Source organism: Corvus cornix, chromosome 4, assembly GCF_000738735.6.
Source record: "Corvus cornix cornix isolate S_Up_H32 chromosome 4, ASM73873v5, whole genome shotgun sequence".
Taxonomy (NCBI): Eukaryota; Metazoa; Chordata; class Aves; order Passeriformes; family Corvidae; genus Corvus; species Corvus cornix.
In genome coordinates, this window is record NC_046334.1 from 60,982,897 (window position 1) to 61,005,368 (window position 22,472).

A 22,472-nucleotide genomic window follows, 5' to 3' on the forward strand; every position below is an offset into this window, starting at 1 on the left:
CGCCTGAGACAGACATGAGAACAAAGGCAACCTCCTAATGCTCTCGCCACTGAAGAGGCCACCAAGGCTCCATCACACATCTCAGTTCATGAACCAGTGAACAGATTTCTGCTTCCCCTGATGACTCAGATTTATACAGAAAACTCACATTTCAATAGTTGGAGAAAACTATTAACCTGTCTGCATCAGGCTTTTAATGTAAACCCTCAGGCAAATTTGGGAGTGCTGAGCCATCTGTGGTCAGGGAGCTCTGGAAAATAAACTCGACCTTTGAAACAAGGCACAGTATACTTGTCTGAAAGTACAGTCAGCTAATGCACAGCAGCAGATTCATGTTAATGCTGATAGCAGGGAAACAGCACAGATTTGGCACAATCTGTGTTGACAGATGTCATCACCTTGTAAAAATCACCTATACTAGAGACCTATGGAAGACCAGCTGCAGTTTCTGTAATTACGTGCAGTCTTGCTGCTGGAAGTGTTTTGTTGCCTAAAATCTGGTTATACAGCACGTGTACTGTTAGCATCCTGTGACATGGAATAAACTCCCCCAGGTGACTGCACCTCCATGGCATCTCAGCAAACAACTGTTCACTCAAAAATAGCATTTTGCTTTTTTTTTCTACTTTGAGAGTACCTTTTTCCAAAAAGGGAACCTTTCACATCTAAGTTATCACTAGCACTACACATTACAAAGGATGCTGCACATACGTATCATTTCCCAACAGAAGAGTCATTCTGATTTGCCCATGGAAACTGTACATCATTTCAGAAAATATTCCCTAATTAATATCCATACATTTTCAAGGAAAGTATAAAGTTAAAAATATGTGAAAATATATGATTCTGGAAAGAAAATACATGCTGTTAGGCAAAATTTTAAGGAACAAGATCTAAGCTAGGACGTTCTGAAGGCTAGATCCCATTGCCCACACAGAGATATCTGGTGCCCTCCATATATGAGACTGCCATGTTGAGCCTGCATGTGTGGAAATGCATTTAGGAGAGGTTTCATCTGTGCTATTCTGAAGTGGTAGCTGGAGTCCAGGTAGGGTAACCTACAGCATCTCATGTGAAAATAGGCCTGTTAATTGAACACAGTCATACCCATAAAAGTGTCTTAGATTCCTAAATAAGTGACCTTTTTTTTGCAAGTGTTGAAACAAAGCATCTTCTAGTAACTTCAGGGAAAGCCACTGGAGAGAAGCACTTGAGAAAATCAGGGCATTTTTTCAATATTAGGTACCTAACTTTAGCATCTCTTTTTTTTAATAACTGGAATCTGTTTTAAAAATATTTTATTTAAAAATCGACTCCCAGCAAGTAAATTATCCCAAGTCATTGGTGAGAAATGAGATCTATCCTGTAGTGACATTTTCACAGACCCATGTGCTCTTCATATTTGGATTTAATTCGAGGCATCTGAATCAAACATTCCAGTCTACTTAAAACCTGAACTCTACCTTGAACTGTTTCATTTTCTTCATTCATTAAACAGAGGATCTAAGGTGACTGGGCTGATTATCCTAAATGCTGATCTCTGAGTTTAACCTTTGGAAAAAACCTACCTATGCAATGTCTGAGCCCATTTCCACATATACAAGCAAGGGTAAAGTGATACATTTGTATATGACAACATACACATCTTAATCTTCCATGCCTATACTGGACAAAGTCATACATATGCACAAAGTTTCAGGTCCATTTTACACAGCAGCAAGAGAAAATACAAGTTCAAGATAGTGAAGAACGTTGGCCAGCATAGCCAGTGCCTATGCATTCATTAAAATACATCAACATTTCACCTCCATATGATATTTCAATAAAACCAAAAAATACTGCTAACATTTCACTCACTAACCTTTGTCTTGCACCAGTACTTCCAGCTCTTCTCGAACGCCATCATACCAGCTGGTGATGTCCACATGGAGGGAGTAATCACAACAGGATTTGGTATCAGCTGCCTCATGCCACTTCTCAAAGGTGGTCAGTAAACTTGATCCAGGTTCTGGAAGCACATGGTCAACTGAAAAAAAGATTGGGTGTCTGTTAGCTGGACAGTATGCACACCGTTCAGACCTCCCCGAAGCGAACACTCTTCCAGCACCTCAGCCAAAACAGCAGCCCTGGAGGCGGTCTGTGTGCTGACTGTAACTGTGGGGTGTCAGCCAGGTCTTGCTGCCTCAGGTGCAGCAGACTTTGTGAACAGTCTATACAAAAGATGAGTCTGGTAACCTGCTTGGTGCAGCATCAATAGACACACAAAGGGGGAGCCAAACACCTCACAGTTTAGGAAACATCTGTCTTTCCCTTTCCTCTATTTTAAGAGACCACAGGTTCTGGACTTAGCTGTATTTCTTGCCTGGTATGTCCATCTCTATGTATTTCACAGTAAGAACAACAAAACCAGTGCCTTATAGTCACTGAACTGGCCCACTCTGCCCTACCAATACATCAGTGCAGATGTTCAATGTTTTCTCAGCAGCCAGAACTGGGAATACAGCCAAAGGTTTGAATGGGGCTGACGCTGAGCACAAACACTCAGTCACACTCTACAGTACACTGAATGTCCTGCCTCTCCCCTGTCTCAAGATCTGTCTCTAATGATGCCACACCATCAATTGACATAAAGACACGACTACTTATGCATTTGTACCTCACTTTGCAGGGCTAGGTCAAAAGTTCATATGGAAACAAAGCAAGATGGGCTTACAAGTGGCATTTGCAAGCCTAACTCTGCACAGGAATACTCAGCTGAAGAACACAAACTGAAAAAAGCTATTAACAAAAGGAATGAACAGCAGTGAATTTTGTGCCTATGGCCAGAGAGTCTTTCAGCTGATACCTGCTGCTAAAGATGGGTAACAGATAACACCAAAAAAAAAAAAAGCCGAATCCCAATTCAGCAGGGGTAAAACTCCACTGGGAACCTTCTCTTCACAAGGAAGCCATGACAATTTATGGCACCTGAACAACTGCCTCACAACATCTAACCAAAGTCAAGTCACGGCCAGAAGGAAAGAGATAAATCTTGTCCCACCATCTGTAGAAAGAAGAAGGGTTTTTAACAAGTAGAACAAGTAGAAGCACTTCTTCCTTTCACCAAGATGTTCCTCAAGGACATCTCTGGTAGGGACTTCCTCAGTTCCTGCTGCCAAACCTAAGTTCATAAATAAGCATCCTGTTATTTCCAAAGCCCTTGAAACAGCACTAGGTGGGAGCAGCAGATCTTTGTCTGATTTTCTGTGCCATGCACTTACAGTGCGACCTACATTGTTTTCCAAAAATCCCAAGAGTATATACATTATCCCTCAGTGATTTGACTGTATTTCAGAGGAAAATCCAAGAGACAATTCCCCAGGCTAGTATTTCTTTCTGAGGGTAGGTTCATTTTCAGGCCAGCTCTGGGTAACAACGATGAATGGATCTCAAACATAGTGCCCAGAAATTTGAAGATTCATTGCAGAATATCTCAGAAAATCTGGATGAAGCCTCTGGTAGCTCTCCCCACACATGCTACACAGGCTTCAGCCTGGCGTGGGAAGAGATAGCACTGCTAGTACTCACTGATCATGGTGGTGCCCCCTGCTAGCGCTGCTTTTGTGCCTTGATAGAAGTCATCAACAGCAGTCATCCCTTGGTAGGGCTTCTGTAGATAAGTGTTGACATCTATTCCCCCAGGAATAACCATGCGCCCATTAGCCTCTATGGTCTTGACTCCTCCAGGGACAATCAGATTCTCTCCTATTTGCCTGGACAGCAAGGAAAGCCAGTGTTACTTTATTTGAACAAGCACAGAGGACAAAGCTATTTGAGGCATGTAGGGAAGAGAGATCCAGGGGCCATACAGAAGGAGGTGGGTCCCCAAAGGAAAGGTGAAGCTCAAGCACCTGCTCCCTCTGTCCTGCCTAGCACAGCAGAACAAAGCAGAGAAGAGCTGCCTCGCGGAGCCATGAGCTCCACTTGCTTTGCATGGCTCTAGTGGCCAATAAAGGAGCTGTAATGCACCAGCATTAAAAATTGATTATTTTTTTATATGACTCCTATCTTTAAACAATTCAAATTGTGTAAACTTAATGCTCTCTTGGGGGCTCCAGTTTTGTATATTAAGTTCTTAAATGAAAATAGGAAAACATAGATCAAATACGGGAGCAAGCTGGAATTGTAAATATATGGCAGAAGCAAAAGGCATCAAGCAATGCAAATTTATCCTTAAAAAGAAATCTAAATAACCTAAGATACAGAAATACATATCTAAGAGACCTAAACATGTTTAATCTACCATGTCTCATATTCTTCATCTTCCTCTTGAAGTTAAAAGTTAGTGAAACATGCTGTGGAAAAATTATAATTAGCTGTTGCCATCTTTCTCCCTTCAGGTCTTCAAAGCAGGATTTTTTTTTTTTCATTATTAAAGATATTAATCTGTCCCCCATGCCAATATCAAACTCCAGATACTTATGATCAAAATACTTTTATTATTCATGGACTCATCTACAAATAAGTTAACCTTTAACTTTTAAAGCCACACTACATTTTTAATGCCTACTTTGCATGGTGCCAAACAGGGAGAGGCATGGATCTGTGTGGAAGCTGTGTCTCCGCACAGTCACACCACAACATATTTGGGCTTAGAGGTAACCGTAAGGTAATTAAAGTTCACTTAGTTTATCTCATATTACGGACACTGAGTCCTTGTCTTAATTTTTTTTTTGTCTGGATAAAATAACATTTTTCCACAGCTAAGTAAATACCTCAGATATCTGAGCTGCTGAATCTGTTTCCCCATATTAAAATGCAACTTCCACCTACAGTTCAAAACAGCAACTGATTAACAGCCAACTGCGATAATGCAGAACCAGAAGTGAATATTAACTGTTCATTAAAACCAGTAGGAAAAATAAGAAAAACAGGGATAATTATTCACATTGGAATTTGGCCAAACTGACAGGGTTAATAAATAGCCCCAAGAGGTCAAGAATTTGTTTCAAATGCTATGCAAAAATGTCACCTCCAGCAGCTTGTCTCCCCTGGTGCTCTGGGCTCTGGCTGGAGGGAAGCATAGCCATTCCATCAGCAAACTCCCCACCAGCATCCTGGGATGGGGTCACAGCTGCCCAGCACTGACCAAATCCAGGAGGGCTTACCCATGACAGCTGGCACCTCCATGTCTGGCACCTAACAGTCATCAACACATGCGGCACTGGCAGCCTGTCATAACCTGTGTGCAGCTGCGCAGTGTTAACACCACCCTGACAAACAGGGAACCGAGCTGGATGCAAAAGCTGGCAGCTGCCCAGTACATCCAACTGCACAAAGTTGCAAGCAGCTTCTCTGTGTAAAATGTGCCTCACAAAGGCATATCATAAGGCATTGCACCTATGAGCAGATTCAATGAGGGCATACAGTTAGGTAGCCCCATGTGTAGTAATGGTGTTGCACTAATCTTCATTAGTCAAATCCACTCCCAAGATTTTAATCAGAACAACCCTCCACCTTTGTAGAGCATTTATGTGGTTAAGAAATTGAATTGGGAAAAAAATTCACTATGACTCATCTCTTTTGAGTATGTCCAAGGAGTAACTGCACTCCAAGGACTAACGCCTTCTGAGAATAGTATTAATGAAAACCTACACAAAAATATGAAAGCAATTAATTTTTATTTTCTTCCACAATCAGTATCTACCAGTTTCCTCTTCAAGAAGACATGTCCTAACAAAGTGAAAGTGTGTGAACTATATACTGAAGTTTTTTGATGACTCAATGCTCACTATTTTCAGTGTATGGTTGAGTAACATCTTATTCAGCTGAAATAATCCATGTTGAAGTGACATGGGACCAAACAGCCTTTGTGGATGATGCTGCACTACTACTTGTCAGAAATCTGTCTCATCTCTTGCCCTGGCATCAAGATTAAGGATGGGAGAAGTCTGATCTTCACTGGCGCTCAAGGTTATTTTTATTCTGAGTAGAACAGAGAGTAGGAGATAATGTGACAGGATTCCTGAATTGCTCACTCATTAATGCAGTGTGTATGTGAGTAAGAATGGGGTTCAGTTACTTGTGGGTGAAAAAAACACAACAGTGCAGATAAGTGCATTCTAGATACTGTGCAAATGACTGAGCTGGTTTCCTCATACATCAGCAACCAGAAAACTCAGACCCCCCAGAAAGCTGATGCTGTCTACCATTTTCAGTTGAACCATTTAGCAAATTCTGTTGTACCTGAGCTGATTAAAGCACAATGGAAACAGCAGGCTTCAGCTCTTCCTGAGCTTCATCCAAGGAAGCTGAAAACCTCTCCCAGAACTCCATGGTGGTGCTTCTGTGGTTATCAAGCCCAGACCTCTTTCAGGCATCTGAGGCTCCCCCTAATTTGACTCACCACTTCCTCACCCTAGAGACCATGTCCCCAGTCCTTCGCCCTGTCACTTGTTCGTTCCTCCAGCCCAGAGGAACCCAACCCTTCCCCTTGGCAGGGATGGAGCAGAGTGCAGCAAGCACCAGACCATGACCTGTCACTTGGCACAGGGCTCACTTCCTCATACAATAACAGAGGCAGGAGAGATGTAGGCAAAATATATTATTTATATACCAATGGCCATTTAAATTACCAAATATTTAAAATACCATTTAGATGCTGGAGAACTGGCTCTCAGCTGCAATCTGAGTGTGCAGGGCTTAAGTTTCAGGTAGGAAAAATCCACATGCAATGCTGCTCCTTGTACCTAGGGAGCCACTTTGAGCATTGACTGGCAGGAAGAAGCATCTACCATCCTCCAAACTACAGCTGATCTTCAAACACACTCAAGGTTACATCTGCATTCCTCTCCGCAGAACGATCTGCGTTAAAAGCATTAAAAGACCCAAATAATTTCATTAGGCTGAAAGAGAAACCCAACCCTCTCTTTTCCAATCAGTTCTCATTTCAGAGTGAGAAAAATAATCCAGATCTTTTATATCTCAGCAAAACCAGGACACCATTGCCTATTCTGGGCTGAGTGGTTTGGTGTCTGCTCCATTCCATGGCAAGAATTCTGTATTATCAGCCATATCTGCAGCTGGAAAGTTAGATCATCAACTGAAATGTGGCTGACTGAGTTTCAAGGTCCAACTCCAAAGAATCTTGAGCCACATTTAACAATTATGTTAAATATTCAGACACAATGGGCAGTTCCAGCTGAAGAAACTAAGAGAGACCAAACAAACCCAGAGCTTACTTAGGTTGCAAAATTTATCAACTGAACACAGTGAGGACCCAACCCCATCTCACAGCAGGCTGCCCTCACAAATTACTGGGCAGCTGAGATACTTCCTGGAGGTATGGATCTACACATGGATTTCAGAGAGACTCTATGTACTTAACAAGGGCAGGTGAAAGCTTGGCATTGCTAACCTGCGTATTAACTACCATTGCATTTCTGGAATAGAAGCCAAAAATTCACAGCAGTTTCAGGCTCTCATCCTCTCATGCTTTTAGTTGTTTAAATAGTTTTGATGCTTACAAGTGTTACAAGGAGATTTGCATCTGAACTAACAAAAACACAGAAAAACTCAACAAAAATACCCACCAAAGAGATCACAACTTGGTTAACTGTTGCTTTAAAAATAGATACATATTCAAAATTTTGTGTCCTCTCCACTTTTGCCACTTCTGCAATGCAAGTGACACTAGAAATGGGAAGGCAGAGTGAAGGATTAAAAAGAAAACTGCATAGTCCATGGATGAAAGTGTTCATATTTGTTTCTATTATAATAACCTGAATCATAATAACATAAGTAGTCACAGATATATAAAGAATTAGACTTTTAATCTGATGGCATATTCTTAAGGAGCTCTGAAAACAAGTAGGCAATTAATTATTTACCAGATAACCATAATTATATTTCTGTGCATCAAATGGTAGCCTCTGGAGACCAAGCTTCTTAGGCCACTAGTGAAAATGTTTAGCAATCATGAAAAAGGCTTTGATCCTTGCGTACATCAGAGTGCTCATACACACTGCGTAACTTTGCAAACCTTAGAGACCCTCATCTCCACTAAGCCAAGGTAGGACCAGCAGAGCACATGGACATCTCTGTTACAGCTTCCCAGGCCATCAGTAACACATATTTCAAGTTCTTCACCTAACAAACACTCTCTCAGTTCCTGCATTTTATAGCCTGGTAAATCAGGACTTCCTAATTATGCAACAATTTAAGATCATTTACCTTTTGTAATAGAGAAAAGGGACACATGAACAACGCGTAACAACCACAGGAACAGAACGTGCTGTGCTTCAGCATTAACCAACAGGCAACTGAGAAGCAGCAGGTCCTCATTTGCACCATGCAACATCGGGCATATTTCAGGTTTCTGTGCCCTGCAATCCTTAAAAGCGTGGCTGTCATTGCACTGACTAGGTATGGGGAAAAAAGGCGCAGAGAACCTTCCACCATTCATGGTCTCAAAAGATTTCCACTGTCCTTATCATTACTTCTTTTCTTGAGAGACCCTACTTACCTTAAATATTTCAGAAGAAACTATGATTGAACTGTTTGAAAAGCAAATATCTTCAATTCAGAGCAAAGAAATTTTCTACTTATCTAATCTTAGTGAAGATAAAATGGCAGAATTTAATAATTAAACACTCCTCTACTACAGCCTGACATTTAGAGGTAACAGATTCTGTTCACAAAAGATTTCAGGTCAGCACTATCAAGAAATCACAGTAGTCTAAGTTAACAGGCATGCAAAAAAAGCAGTATTTTATAAAACCAACTTTATAAGTCCATCTTCAAGGTATAGGTCTGCATAGAAGGAGTGGTCATCATTGATAATTCTTCCACCTTTAATGAGCAGACGGTCACTCTGGAGGGAAAAAAAGGGAACAAATGTGGGTTTGTTGAAATAAATAAACATCATAATGTATTTCTGATACTAAATATGCTCATATTATAAAGAAAGCCATTAATATCAAACTCCATCCTATATAAAGATGGGTTCATGTGGGTACAGGGACAGTGGAGAGGAAAACCATAGTTTCACTGACTTTATTTCTGACTTTTGGAACATGAGACCTCATGGTCATCACAGTTCGTTTTGCTCAAAGCAGAAGTCACTGCACATAGAAGCACTTAAAATGTCAATACATCCCCCTTTTACCACCTCATTGCACAAAGGCCAAAAGGGAAAAAGAACCCCCAGAAGAAATTGCCCAACACTGCAATGGCCAAGCTGAGCTCAACTGGCACTCCTGGCACCTCTGGAAAAGTAACAAAGCTTGGAATTAGAAGAGACAAGGTTGTAAGAGGCTGCTTAGCCCTGCCATGTAGAAATTCCTGACCAGGGAAGCTCCTTTAAAAACACTGGCTCAGCAGGGACAACTAGGCTGCTCCCACGCAGCAGCCAAGGGACGTGGCCCACAGCTCGTGTCTGCTGTGCTGCCTTACAGACCCACAGCTGAATGTGGAGTTTCTAGTGGGCATGAAGAATTAATTATAACCAATTTGTGATTTCTGCAGGTCAAAGGCTGTTCACGAATTTGGGGCACTCTGTGCTGAGACACCCTGTGCCATATCTCAGTCACTCCATGAATGAGAACAGCAGGCAGCCTCCAAAGTTTGGTTCACCTGAAATACCACACAAACAGCACAGAGAGCCACCACCTCCTTGTATTTCCTAAAGTGCCAGGAAGCAAACATTTTTTTTTCCCAAGGATTGTTCAAAATACCAAGTCTGCAACTGTTCACAACAATTGTCTGTTTATATTTTTCTCTATTCAAGTGGTTACATTCTTTTCTCAAAAACTACATTTTATAGAAAGCAAATTTTACCAGGGCATATTCCTGAGAACCAGTATTTAAACTCTCTCATTGAAGAAGTCATACTGGAAATGCCAGCACTCTACCACCTGCCCAAAGACAGGGCAAGTTTATAACTTCAGTGCTCTTCTGGCTTTAGCTGGGGTAGTTAATCTTCCTCACAGCAACTTGTATGGGGCTGTTTTGGATTTGTGCTGGAATCAGTGCTGATAACACAAGGATGTTTTAGCTATTGCTGAGCAGGGCTTAGAGAGTGAATGTCTTTTCTGCTCACCACTAGTAAAGAGGCTGGGTGAGCACAAGGAATTGGGAGGGGGGTAGCTGGGACAGCTGACCCCAACTGACCCAAGGGATATTCCACACCATATGGCATCATGCTCAGCAATAAAACTCAGGGGGAGGTTGATGGGGGCAGCACTGCCTGGGGACTGGCTGGGCATCAATAGGTTGGTGGTGAGCAACTGTACTGTGCATCACTGGTCCTTCTTGGATTTTATTAATCTCTCTTTTTAATTTTCCTTAATATTTTCCTTAATAACAATAATTGCATTATTATCATTACTATTATTATGATTACTCTATTTCCATTACCAAATTGTTTTCATCTCAACCCACGAGGTTTTCCACTTTCACCCTTCCAATTCTCTCCCCCATCCCACAGTGGGGTGGGGTGGGGGAGAATTGAGCAAGCAGTTGTGTGAGGCTGAGTTGCCAGCTGGGGTTAAACCATGACAAGTACATAACACTTTGGAAAATAATTTTTCCAAGTGACTGTGAATGCTGGAAAACTCTTAAAGCAGTCAAAACCATTTTTTCCCATTTGTACATAAAAAAGCCATTTATTATAAATTATTTCCTTGGCTCACCAGACAATAACTCAGAATCTCCAGTTTGTCCATGTTTTATACTCCTCAGTCCAGATTCAGTTCCTGGTTTAATTACAGGATGACTCAGGCATATAGACTATGAATGTCCCAAGTTCCCAGTTTAGAAAACAAACAAGTTGATACATTTCTTAATCTATAAACCCAGGACAACAAAAACAATAAAGTTCTAAAAATGTATTCATTAAAAAGCGCTAAGGCAGATAGGATTGTTACAATGTAACCTCTGTTATACACTGCATATTTACTTTTTAGCTTGTACTTGAACAATTTTGCAGGTTCAAAGCCTTTATAGCTTTTTTTATCACTCTAGAAAAAGGAAAAAGGGAGAAACAGACATTTTTAAGGGAGAAAGAGAGGGGAAAAACACATTTTAAAAACAGTGCACAACAAAAGAGTATGCACACAGCAGGTCTGAGGCTTTTCTCCACGTGCTACAGCAACAACACGACCTGGGGGGGAACCAAGGCACAGAACTATGATGACATATGTCCCCAGGACCTGCCTCAGACATTGTTACCCTCTCATTAGAGAATGGAGATCAATGCAAGTCCTCCATCTGGAATTTGCCAGAGCAGGCTCCCTCTTTTCTTCCCAGCCTCTCTACTGTCACTTGTAACAGCAGCACGACTTGTGAATCAGCAGCCAGAATAGTAATAAGTTATTTTGCCATGTGCTGGCAGTTGCACCTCCTCACTATGATGATTTACTAAGCTGCCTGCTGACCTGCGGGGACCACCATCTTGTGAGCTCTTTTTAAGCTCATTCAATTGCCTTCCTAAACATTAATACTGTCCAATTACAAGAAGCATGAGCTTACTGATACAGGCAGGCAGTGTCCCCAGAGCACTGCATCTGTCACTGCAAACGCGTCAAAAAATCTGCACCCTCATCAAGAAGTTCTACTATTTACTTCTTTTAAAACAGGAGAAGATGCATAATAAGTAGAAACAAATGTAACAGGCAAGGAAAATAAGACAGACTAAAATAAAGCTGAAGCACAGGTCCAGAAAAATAACTGTAGACGTAAGGATTTTATACATTTTTACATATAGATATACACATTTAAGTAAAAAAATTAGGTATTAGAATAAGCTAATCTAAAAAAGATACAAATGCAGTCTTAAGAAAACACTCAATGTGGAGTCAGCCACTAAATTAAGCCTCAGTCTGTAAAGGATTACTGAACATTTAGCTACAAAGTCTTGCCTTGTTCAGAATTTTGGAGGGTGTAAGAAATTCTGGTGGTGAATAAAACCTGCACTTCATGGAGACTTCCAAAATTTTAATTCTTTACACCTCAGAAGAAAATACAAACAATTCAGAATTGTTTCAAGAGCAGTTCTGCACCTGAGGCTAACGTTCCCCCCCAGCTGGATGTAAGAAGTCACGGAAGATTAGGCTGCCAAAAAACCACACATCCCCAGGCAGACTGCCAAGCCATTGAGGACAGTGCTGTGGAGCCTTGCCCAGCTTTCATCAGGATCTGAGAGATGTGGAAACATCTCTAATACATTTTCATTCCAGCAAATCAGCAAATTCAGAAGAAAAAGAGTTTTGTTGGAACATCTCCCAACCAGCTTGATCTGTTAAGTGTAGGACACATTACAGATTGCTGCAAAGCAGAGCACCTCGACACAGATGGTACCAGTGGGCACAAGCAGCCCAGGTGAGGTTTGGGTGCCCTGTGGACACCTCAGCAGCATACTGTGCCCAAGGAAACCAGCACTGCCTCAAACACCCTGCTCCAGACTAGGGCTGGCTTGCCCTTAGCCAAAGCAGCAGTACCCAATGCCTGTGTGCATTGACCACAGAGATGCACTTCCATGAACAGGCTGGAAAAATTACACAAAAATAAATTACTAGAAAGGAGGCATAGGTTAATATTGACAAGCAATTTGATGTATTCTTCATGAAATAAACTTTCATACAAATGGTTGGTCCACATGGAGTATTCATTCCCTGATACAGCCTAAGCACAGGCTTTAGGGACAGGGACAGGGACAGCCCCAGCCTGAAGGCAGAGGGATGCTGCCACTCCGCACCACTGCCACCCTGCTACTGGCGCCTGGGGGATCCTGCACTGGTTTAGATCACTGGTATTTGCTGCAGTGAAATCTTGGACAGAAATCTGGGCACACACAGGCTCTGTGAAGTAGGTTAGCTTCCTCGGCCATGCAGAAGGCTGTGCGTGACCAGGGGACATTTATTATTCACCAGGGGCATGATGTCAGGCAGACTGCTTGCAGTTTTCTTACCAAGTGACAAAGGTCCAGGACCAGAGTCCTCTTGTCCCTGTTCCAGGCTGGAGGAGAGACACACTCTGCAGTGCCCTGGGGAAAGCAGTGAGGGAAGGGAGGAGTGACCTGAAGCTCCTGAACTAATCCCGGCAGTGCTGGCCTGTATTTCTCCTTCTCAGCTGTAATCCCCACTAGGAAGAACACTGTCTCTGCCCAGCTCCCAGAGGCACCCTCACCCAGTCACTGACCCTCGGGCGCTCTCACAATGCGAACAGCAAGGAGCTCATCACTCAGCTCAGGAGGTGACAATACTGTCAGTCTTTCTAGGGTGGCTGCCACTTTTCTATTCAGCTGACAGGTGTCTCAGGCACTGGTGCCCTGCCTGCTGAGCTCCAAGGGCTCCATACCAAGCCTTCAGTGCATTGCCTGGCACAAGAAGCTGCCAGCCCACCTCTTCCCAATGCAAGCCAAAAGAAGCTGCTGGGACCCCCTCCTCCCTCCAAGCTGCCAAGGACAGACAGCAGGAACATGGCAAAACAGAGAGGGAGTATTATATTGAACAGTTCATGAGGTGCCAAGATGCAAGGGGTAAAAAACCCTGCTCTCATTGACATGGAAGATGCAGAAAGCACACTGTAAATCCATGGTCACTGCAGGGTGTGGGAGCCAAGGTGTTTCTTCTCCACCCATCACTATTGCAATGATGCAACTGCATTGCTGCAATGCTGTTTGCCTCTGAGTTCTGTGCCTGGCCATGACACAGCATCGGCACAGCCACGATGCATATCTGCTGTCTCCCCTGCAGCTCCATTTTACAGGCACTCTGGCACCTCCTGGCTCAGCCTACTGCTGAGTATGATACAGCCATTCCTACTGCTCCCAGCCCTTCACCTTCAAACCCTGCACACTGCTTCCCTGGGGATCTTTTCCTAATCACAGTCTAGCTTCTCCTGCTTAACCTGGCAGCAGAGCTGCAGAGCTTAGTCTGTGACATGACAGCAATTTTCACGGCAGCAGAAGGAGATGCCACAAACTCAGCTCGTTTGCTGCAGGAGGAGGGGCTGGCTGCTCAGACTGGAGGCGGTGGCTGTCTCTCCCTCACAACTATTGTTTCACTACAGCAAGTGCAACACGAAACATCTGTAAGCTGGTGACTGGCACACTTCGTACAAACTGCCTGTTTTGCTGGGGTTTGAATCAGCTTGGCTCAGCTCTTGTGAAGCATGTCCACATTTTCATGCACACCAATGGCAAAAGGCCAGCAGAGAGAAGCAGCATCTGACCAACCTTCAGGACCACGAGCCTGAGTCCTGCCATGGTCCCCAATGCTTCACCGGGCTCCGCGCAAGTGCAACTGAAACCAAATTCCCTTGGGTGGAAAATCACTTTGCTCTGGATTATTCAGAACTACAAACCAAATGTTAGAGCAGGAACAGTTGCAAAGAAATTTAAAATTAGCCTTTTTCCATTCACCCACTCCCCCTCAGTGCTAGAGGTATCTAAAAATACACAACAAAATTCAAATAGTTTTTAGACATGGAGTTCTCAAATCTGCTTCTTGGGACTCCTAAAAAACACAGTAACAGAAAAAATAAAACTGCCATAAGATTTACTAAACATTACTCCAAATTGGTGCAGCATGTCAAAATACAATGCAGCACAAGTTATACAAACCACACACTTCTCTACAGTATCGACACCTATGCATTGCACCTGCAGGAGCCTGTCAGAGACAACCACACCTCTGTGATACAAGATGGAGTTGAAAAAAAAAAAAAAAGAATTTTCCATTATGTATTCTAGCCATATAAAAAGATTCCAAGAGATTCCAATAGTAGTGTTTTCATCAAGTAGCAGCATCTGTAAAGACTGCAATTCCAATATACGCTATTACGTTCTTGCTTTTCTTCCACAAATGGAATGTCTACCTATTACATCTTCATCTCTAAACCAAGTAAACCATATATTTTTAACTACTTACAGTTTGCTTTACAATTTATATACAATTAAGTTCCAATAACATACCCAGCATACAGATCTAAGTGCTGCTTCATTCTTGGTTTGGACCTTACAATTGCTGCATTGCAGCTTTTGCCAACCAAAAAAGTCTTTGCAGCACTCAAACCCAGATTTTCCAGGCCTAGAGGATGAGAAAACACTCAGCAGTGATTTCACCCTCAGTGTAATTGTAAGGACTTACTAGAATATAACATTGTCCTTACATCTCCAAAGCAACAATGGCTGTTTTCTCTAAAACCCAGATTAGTCGAGAGCCCTGAAGATGACTAAGGATTTTATGCTAAATAGCCATTTGAAAACAGTTTACATTCCAAATCCACCTGCATTTAAGCTCTCTATAAAGGCATGTGGTTTAAAAGACATCAGATCAAATGCAAGACACACAAAAAGGCATTAAGATATGTTATCATACTTGCAGCCAAGACATTACTTTTTTAGCATCTGAGGCAGAATTCTTTATTACTAAGGCTTTAAAAAGTCCACTGAGACTCACAAAAGACACAGAATTCAGTTTAGAGGGAAGGTACAAGGAACACAGGCTGATATTTCTGTTCTCCTTGATTATCTAAGTCTCCAAAAGAAGGCTATTTGCAAGGAAGCTGTTTCTCAAAGGCTGAAGACTCACTGGCAAACAGTGGAAGGAGACATTCAGAGCTCCTCTGTGCTTCCAATAATTCCTTCCTGCAGACTTGATTTCCCGCAATATACAAGAGATTTACTTTTTTTGTGTATGTGGATATATTTGGCTGTCTTTTGTCAGAGCTGGTCAGATTCAGACCCAGCTGTGATACAACACAGTTAAATTACCTCGCTTTTAGCAAAGTACTTACAAATAAGGAACAATTTTAAACTTAATGGCAAAAGAAGAAAGATATCCTTCCCAAGAGGAATGTTTGCTTAAAATCCTTTCATAAGGATCAAAGAGCTGTAAATGGGATTTCATGAAGTACTGTCTGCTTACAGAAGATCTGCTTTTAATCAGCAGTATCCCTCCTTTTGAATTTCAGGTCTAGATTACCCTCCATAGGAAGTGGCTTTTAGTTAGGGTGAACCCTGAATCAACTCTGGGAATTCCTTGTAAAATACTCCATCCTTGAGGTATCATTTCCAATGGCCACTAATGGAGAATCCGGCTTTTAAGGTTCTTGTCTTAACAGATGCACTCAAGTATATGGCAATTAATTTAGGAAGGATTATGTTGATTGTAGTAATGCTGTATCTTGGTCCATAGCCAATGTATTCATTCATCTTTATTCATTTAAAAGATCTGATGTTCTTTTGTTTCCCCTTTTGAGACCTGGCTTCCCATTCAGCTGGCAGTTTCATTGCTTAATCACCCACTCTAAAAGGGCTGCTCCTACAGCTACCTACTCCATGGGGATTTCTTCACTGTAAATGTCATCTTTGCTTTGCTTTTAGAAGGGAAGCACAACAAACATCTTATTGATGACAATATTCATTGACATCAGCAGGGGTTTCACCTAAGTAGGGGCTAGAGGGTTGAAACCATTGCATCGTATGTTGCTATACCCATCCCTCAGGTTACACACAGGTTACATCAATTAGAGAAGATCTCAAAAACTCAGGAAGCCATTCACAGGAAAGCTTAAACTTGGGAAGAAAATAACAGTCATTTACACCACGGCTGGCTTCTCTGTGCCACTGAACTGAAGATGTGTTTTATCTAAGTTCTAGTCAGAAACCTGCATCAGGTTACTGGGACATATTTGTCTTGGCACCAATCACAGTCAAAATCCAACTAAGACCATATGGAATCCCTTCTCTGACAGAGGAGGTGGATGTAAGGGAAACAGAATAGTAGAAAATGCCTTTAATATTATGTTAGCAATGATAATTCATGACCAACTAAATGCAGTGGATACAATGCACATTGTTTGCACTCAGACACTTTGTGCTGTCATGTTGCCTCACATACCTGCTTTTTTCTGCCAGTGAGAGCAAGTGGTGATGCTTGCTGCCTCACCTCCCACGGTATCAGCCCTGGCTCCATTTCCACAGCTCTGAGCACTGCCTACTCCTTTAGCCAGCCACCTGCACCTACTTGGGTCCTCACTATTACACACAGGAGATTTTACACTGAGAGTAGACTTCACTGAAGTCAGCAGGGACAATTATTCATAAACAATAGCTGACACCTTAAGACTCATTAGGACATGTACTACAGATGAAAACTTTTGTCTTGTGACAAGCAAACATAATCCCAAAGCATCTCTGCTTCAGGGGACAAGGCTGTCATCTTTACATGTAGCAAGATTAGAACACTGCAAATTATTCTGCTGCTCATCTCTATTCCTTCTTTCTCACACATACAAAAGCATTTATCTCTCTCATATGTACAAAACTCAAGTTTATCTGAACTACCTCCCAAGTGCTTCACAAGCCAGTGGGTTCTCCTGCGTCCTGCAAAGGAAAATAGAAGTTTCATGCTTTTACCACTTAAATAATTCTTGATTCTAAAAGAAATGGCAGCAAAGCAGACAACAGATCCTGATCTCTCATCAGAAAAGTGGTTCATTGGCAGTGGTTGCTCTCAGCACCTGTAGGAAGATTCAGATAACCACCTCACTGCACCAGATGTCTTCCCAGACAGCCACTGTCCCCTTTCCAAACCTGCCCAGCTTCCAGCAAAGCACAGCTCAGTTCCCTGGGGTGGCACCAGCTATGATGATGAAAACGCTGATGCCCTGCTGTGGGCACTGACTGATGAACTTGCTGTGGCAGTTAAAGGAATCACTGCCCCAAAACCTTCTTTCTGTCCCTCTGCCAAAGGTTTCAGTCTCCATAGAAATGTCCCCAGAGGGACCTACTCTGAATGTAATTTAAGTCACCATATGGAACTGGCTTGAACACTGTGGCCACTTCTTTTCCTATAGAAAAAAGAAAGGAAAAGATGTGTCACAGAATCATGGAGATGGTGGTTGGAAATCCAAAAACTTATACTGAAGCAGGTCAAGCATCTCCAGAGCTGCCAGGCTGAAGTCCAGTCCACTACACAATGTGAATTCACTACACATATGTTCATTGACAGATGAGTAAACTGAGAGGGAGCAAGTCTGTTAAAAAGACACACATGGGAGCATGTAATTTTGAGGCTTAAGCAAATGTTCAAGAGTACAAAGGCATACAGAAGTCTGAGGCTTTGGTGTTTTAAAGCAGGACAAAAAGCGCTGGCTAAATCAGACAAAATCTTGCACCAGAACAGAGTAATAACATGAGGCAGCGTTCCCATGCCTAGCACCCAGCAGGCTTTTCAAACACTTTTGGCAAGTGACAGAGCAATCCAGGTGTAGCTTCACACTGTTAAACAAAGATGGGTGGTAAAAAAGCATGGTCAGGGGAGATATGGAATAGATCCAAACCTAGACAAGGACTTTGGCCCACCATTCCAGGGACTCATCATGTCTTGCACCTTTAGGACGTGTCCCCCCTGGTGCCCAAAACGAATTGGCTGGCAGCTTTCACACCAGAACACCACACATTATGCCAGCACTTTGTTCAGACAAACAGAAAGTTTCCATCTTGAACCAGTGTGTCACACCAGTGGAGATACACATGAATGTATTTTTTCTCCCTCAAAGTATCCTGTTATCTTCAATTGAAGCCTACATACTTCTCATCTCTCTTCATATTAATTCTAAAGGTAACAACTAAAATTATTCTCTGTGCCCACTCCTCTGCATTTCTTCAGTCTCTCCATTTTTCTGCATCTGCTTTTTTTTCTCATGTTGTGCCAGATCTTCTCTTTTCTTGTTATTCTCAGTAGTGAGATCCTTCCTCTGTAACACCACATTTTTGAGCTCTGTCTCCCTGTGCCTTACAGTCTGTCTACTCAGGACCAGCAGTGCCTTTCCCCCATTCATATGCCAACCTTTGGACCATTCCCACAAAGACGATTCCCTTTTTTTTCCAAGGAATTCGGGCACCATTTTCCTCTCCCAAATGCCTCCTTGCATTTGCTTTGGTGACTAGCTATTCTGCTTTTGCTCAGTAGAATTGTGTTCACACCTCCTCTTCACTGAGCTCACACAGATTATGTTTTAATGGGTGCAGTTGCTGCTGGAACAAACACGTCCTGTCACAGGCACTGTACATGCCACATGCCTTTTTTAAACTGCAATTTTGAGTTCATCTAAGCTCAGGCCTTGCTTGAAAACTGCTGACCACTACCAAAACACAGAAGCCAAAATAATTTTGTAACACATATTTCCTTCTCCACTGATTCCCTGTAATATGCTGCACAAGAGGAGTGTAAGAGTTACGTTAAAAGCAATGGGCTGGGGGGTATATCCTGGAAAATCTGGTCTGCATGAGAACATCCTGCACAACCGAAGCCACCTCATGCAGAAAAACACCTCGGCAATGGATGTGGTGGCTGTCCATACTACACAGGCTGAGAAATGTGCTCTTGCTCTCTTGGCCATCCTTACATTATGCACACGCTGTTCCATCCCCAGCTAACACTCCTGAACCAGTGGATTGAGACCTACCCACCAAGGACTTCAACAGAGTGCAGAGGACATGACTGAAGTGCTTACACTCACTTGTTCAATGCATTTCTATTTTACACCACCAGACTGGTCTGGTGCTTCAAATACAGAGGTCCTTCCCCTCCCACAGTAGTTACAAAAGGGGCCCACTTTCTCCAATCTGACTCACAACTGAATGGCACCTTACACTGGTGCAGTGCTGGTACTCCACTAACAACAGCAAGCCTGGATGCTGCATGAGATGCATAATGGGCAGCAGGAGAGTCACAAATGAGATAAAATGCAAGAAGCATGAATTTTCACAAGCTGAAATGGAAAGGGAAAAAAAAAAGGCAGATGAAAAAAAAACATGCGCAGATTGGTAAATGAGAGTAGGGAGATGCTCAGTGCCAAAGGGGGCTGTCTGCAACAGTGCCTTTGCCACAAACAGTGGGAGAAAGGAAAGCAGGAATAAAGCTGCTTCGGGGAAAAGAGGTGCAGGGGGTATCAGTCAGGCCCTGCTGTCTGAAGGAGTCAGGAGGGCAGGCACAGTCAGACTAAGCACAGGGAGGAAGTTATGCCCATGTGCACCAAGAGCAGTAACCCAGAAAGGATACCACAGGGTTGTCTTCCCAAGAGTGGTATCTGCTTCCACACTGATCAGAAACCAGCTACCACCTCTTCCTTCACCGTTCCTGATGCTGCAGACCTAATCCCAGAGGAAAGTTTTGGCCAGGTACTGACTGCTGGCAGCACCTGTGGCTGGATGCTGTGGCTGGGTGTTATTTTTGTGCACTCAGGACAGCTCCTGGCCACATGCAAGGAACACAGGCTTGGTACTGGAAAATCCACAGCTAAGTATCAGCACCCAGGACACCGTCAGAAATCAGTTTCTCACTTCTCCAATGAATCCAGGAGCTGGTGTAGCTCCAAAAAGCAGGCGTGTGAGTGGGGGGAAATGTTAAGAACAATAACAAATGACATTTTTATATGATTTCATCATCACTGTTGTTGCATACTTCCACAGAGCTATCACATTTCCATAGAGCCCGGAAGACTTGAAGCTACAATGTATTGCCTTAGTGGCAGGATGAAACATCTAATTTACCACACACAGATAGATCCTGTGAGTTCTGGTAGCACAAGCAGTGCATACCAGGTCTTACACAAAGTGCCTGATTTGCTTTTGCTGGAGAAGAACGGCCAGCAGTGTTAAAAAAAAAAAAACAGTCCAGCCCTGGTCCCTGCCAACTTCACTAATGTTAATTTATGCCTTTGATTTGGTCACAAAACTCAACAGTAATGTTAATGAATATTCATTTGTAGAAGCTTCAGCACATCCCATTTCAAAGAGAAAAGGCTGAGGTTTGGGCTTTCTTTTTCCCAGCAATCCTCTCCCCAGAACAGAGAAGAAAATTTGTGAGAAGTGATGTAATTAAAAGAAACTGTTGATTCTAAGGCAAAGACTCATAATTCTTCCAGTTTCTCATTCTACTCCAAACTGGAGAGCAAAGAACTAGCTATGGGTGGGAACCTGTTACACTGCAGCTTCAAATGAAGACTGAGCCATGCACAAAGCACCTGACACTCACTCAGAGGGTAACCAGGGACTCTGCCAGTCCAGATATGCCCTGAGTAACTGCAACTCACACAACGCACTGAGGAACAAGGCAAGAACAGCCATCACCCAAAAAGCCACTGCAGCACGCAGGTTCAGCCTTGGCCACCAGGCACTGCTGCCTGTTGATAGCGGAAACCTGCATAAATGCAGCACTCTGGTATCATAAAACCCAGCTTTTAGAAGGAGGTTGTTTCCCTCCTGATCAAATACTTCGACTGAAGGATGTTTTCTTGAATATGGAGAAAACCTCGAGGAGTTTACAAGCTTTGTAACGCCGGCTCCACTAACGCCGTTAAGCACCAGGTTTGCTGAGGAAGGTGCCACACCCACCAGGCAGCCCGCTTCTTCAGCTACCGAAACTTGCCCCGAGACACACTGTGCCATCTTTCCAGGGAAAGCTCCACGAACCCAAGCAATCTTGGAGCTCACCCCGCTTCCCCAGTCATCTCTGCCCCAGGTGCCACAGGAGCAGTGACCCATCACCCACTGATCCAGCCCCCCAAGAGAAAAGCAGGCAGCAACCTGGAGACCAGCACCGGTCCTGGGAAAAACCTCTGCCGTGTGAGCAAGCTCCGGGTGCGATTTCTCCCACCACACCCCTACCCGCCAGCTCTGCCTGTTCTTTATCCCAGCCCCTGGATCCCCAGATCCTGTGTATTAAGGGAAAACATATACTGTATCAAAAGACCCAGGTCCTTTCTTTCTGGCTTGGAAAGCATACTCTATTGTAGCTCTGCTCGGGTACAAAAGCATCTAGCGGGAGACAGGCACCGATAGGAAGAAGGTGGTTATAATTAACTCTTTGACTTCTGATCCCCACCACGCCTGATGTATTAATAGCGCGCAGAGGTGTTGGTGCTGGCATCATGGCGCTCTTTGATTTTCCACGTTTCTCCCCACGCCCACGCTCGCCCACCGCCCGTTTCTCCGCACCCTGTGCCTCCCCCGGGCCCACCGCCCCTGCCCCGCAGGGGCTGCGCTGCCCCAGCCCGCTGCGGGGGGCGGCGGCAGGGGCACGTTGTGCTGCGGTGGTCCCCTCCCTCTTTTGTTCTGTCTCGCCCGGCGGCCGAGCCTCCCCGGGCCCGGCTCCTCGGGAGGGCGGTACCCCCAGCCCCGGCCCCGGCAGCGCCGGGACGAGCCCCCGCCGGCCCTCCCTCCCCTCCCCGCCCCGGCCTGAAGCGAGCACACAGCGCTGAGCCCCGGCTGGGCGGCGCGCGAGGAAGGGGAGGCAGAACACAATAAAAAATAAAATAAAAATATAATAATGAAATTTTAAAATAAAATTACATTAAATCAATCCGCGCCCAGAGCTCCAGCGGGAGGAGGACGGGCGGCGGCGCCCGCACCCGGCCGCCCCAGGGAGCCCCGGCCCCGCAGCCTGGGGGCTGCCCGCCGGCCCCGGGCACTGCGCGGCCGC

The 22,472-nt window shown here is 43.8% G+C and overlaps 1 protein-coding gene across 2 annotated transcripts in view; it reads right to left on the reverse strand.

The window, feature by feature from the left end:
* CRMP1 (collapsin response mediator protein 1) overlaps positions 1 to 22,472 on the reverse strand; it is a 50,619-nt gene that overhangs the window by 24,493 nt on the left and 3,654 nt on the right. For both annotated transcript variants that reach the window (XM_039550999.1, XM_039551000.1), the window contains exons 2-4: positions 8,763 to 8,851; positions 3,568 to 3,752; positions 1,862 to 2,026 (exon numbers count right to left, since the gene is read on the reverse strand). In XM_039550999.1, the coding sequence (XP_039406933.1) occupies positions 1,862 to 2,026; positions 3,568 to 3,752; positions 8,763 to 8,851 (439 nt within the window). The remainder of the gene's footprint in view (positions 1 to 1,861; positions 2,027 to 3,567; positions 3,753 to 8,762; positions 8,852 to 22,472) is intronic.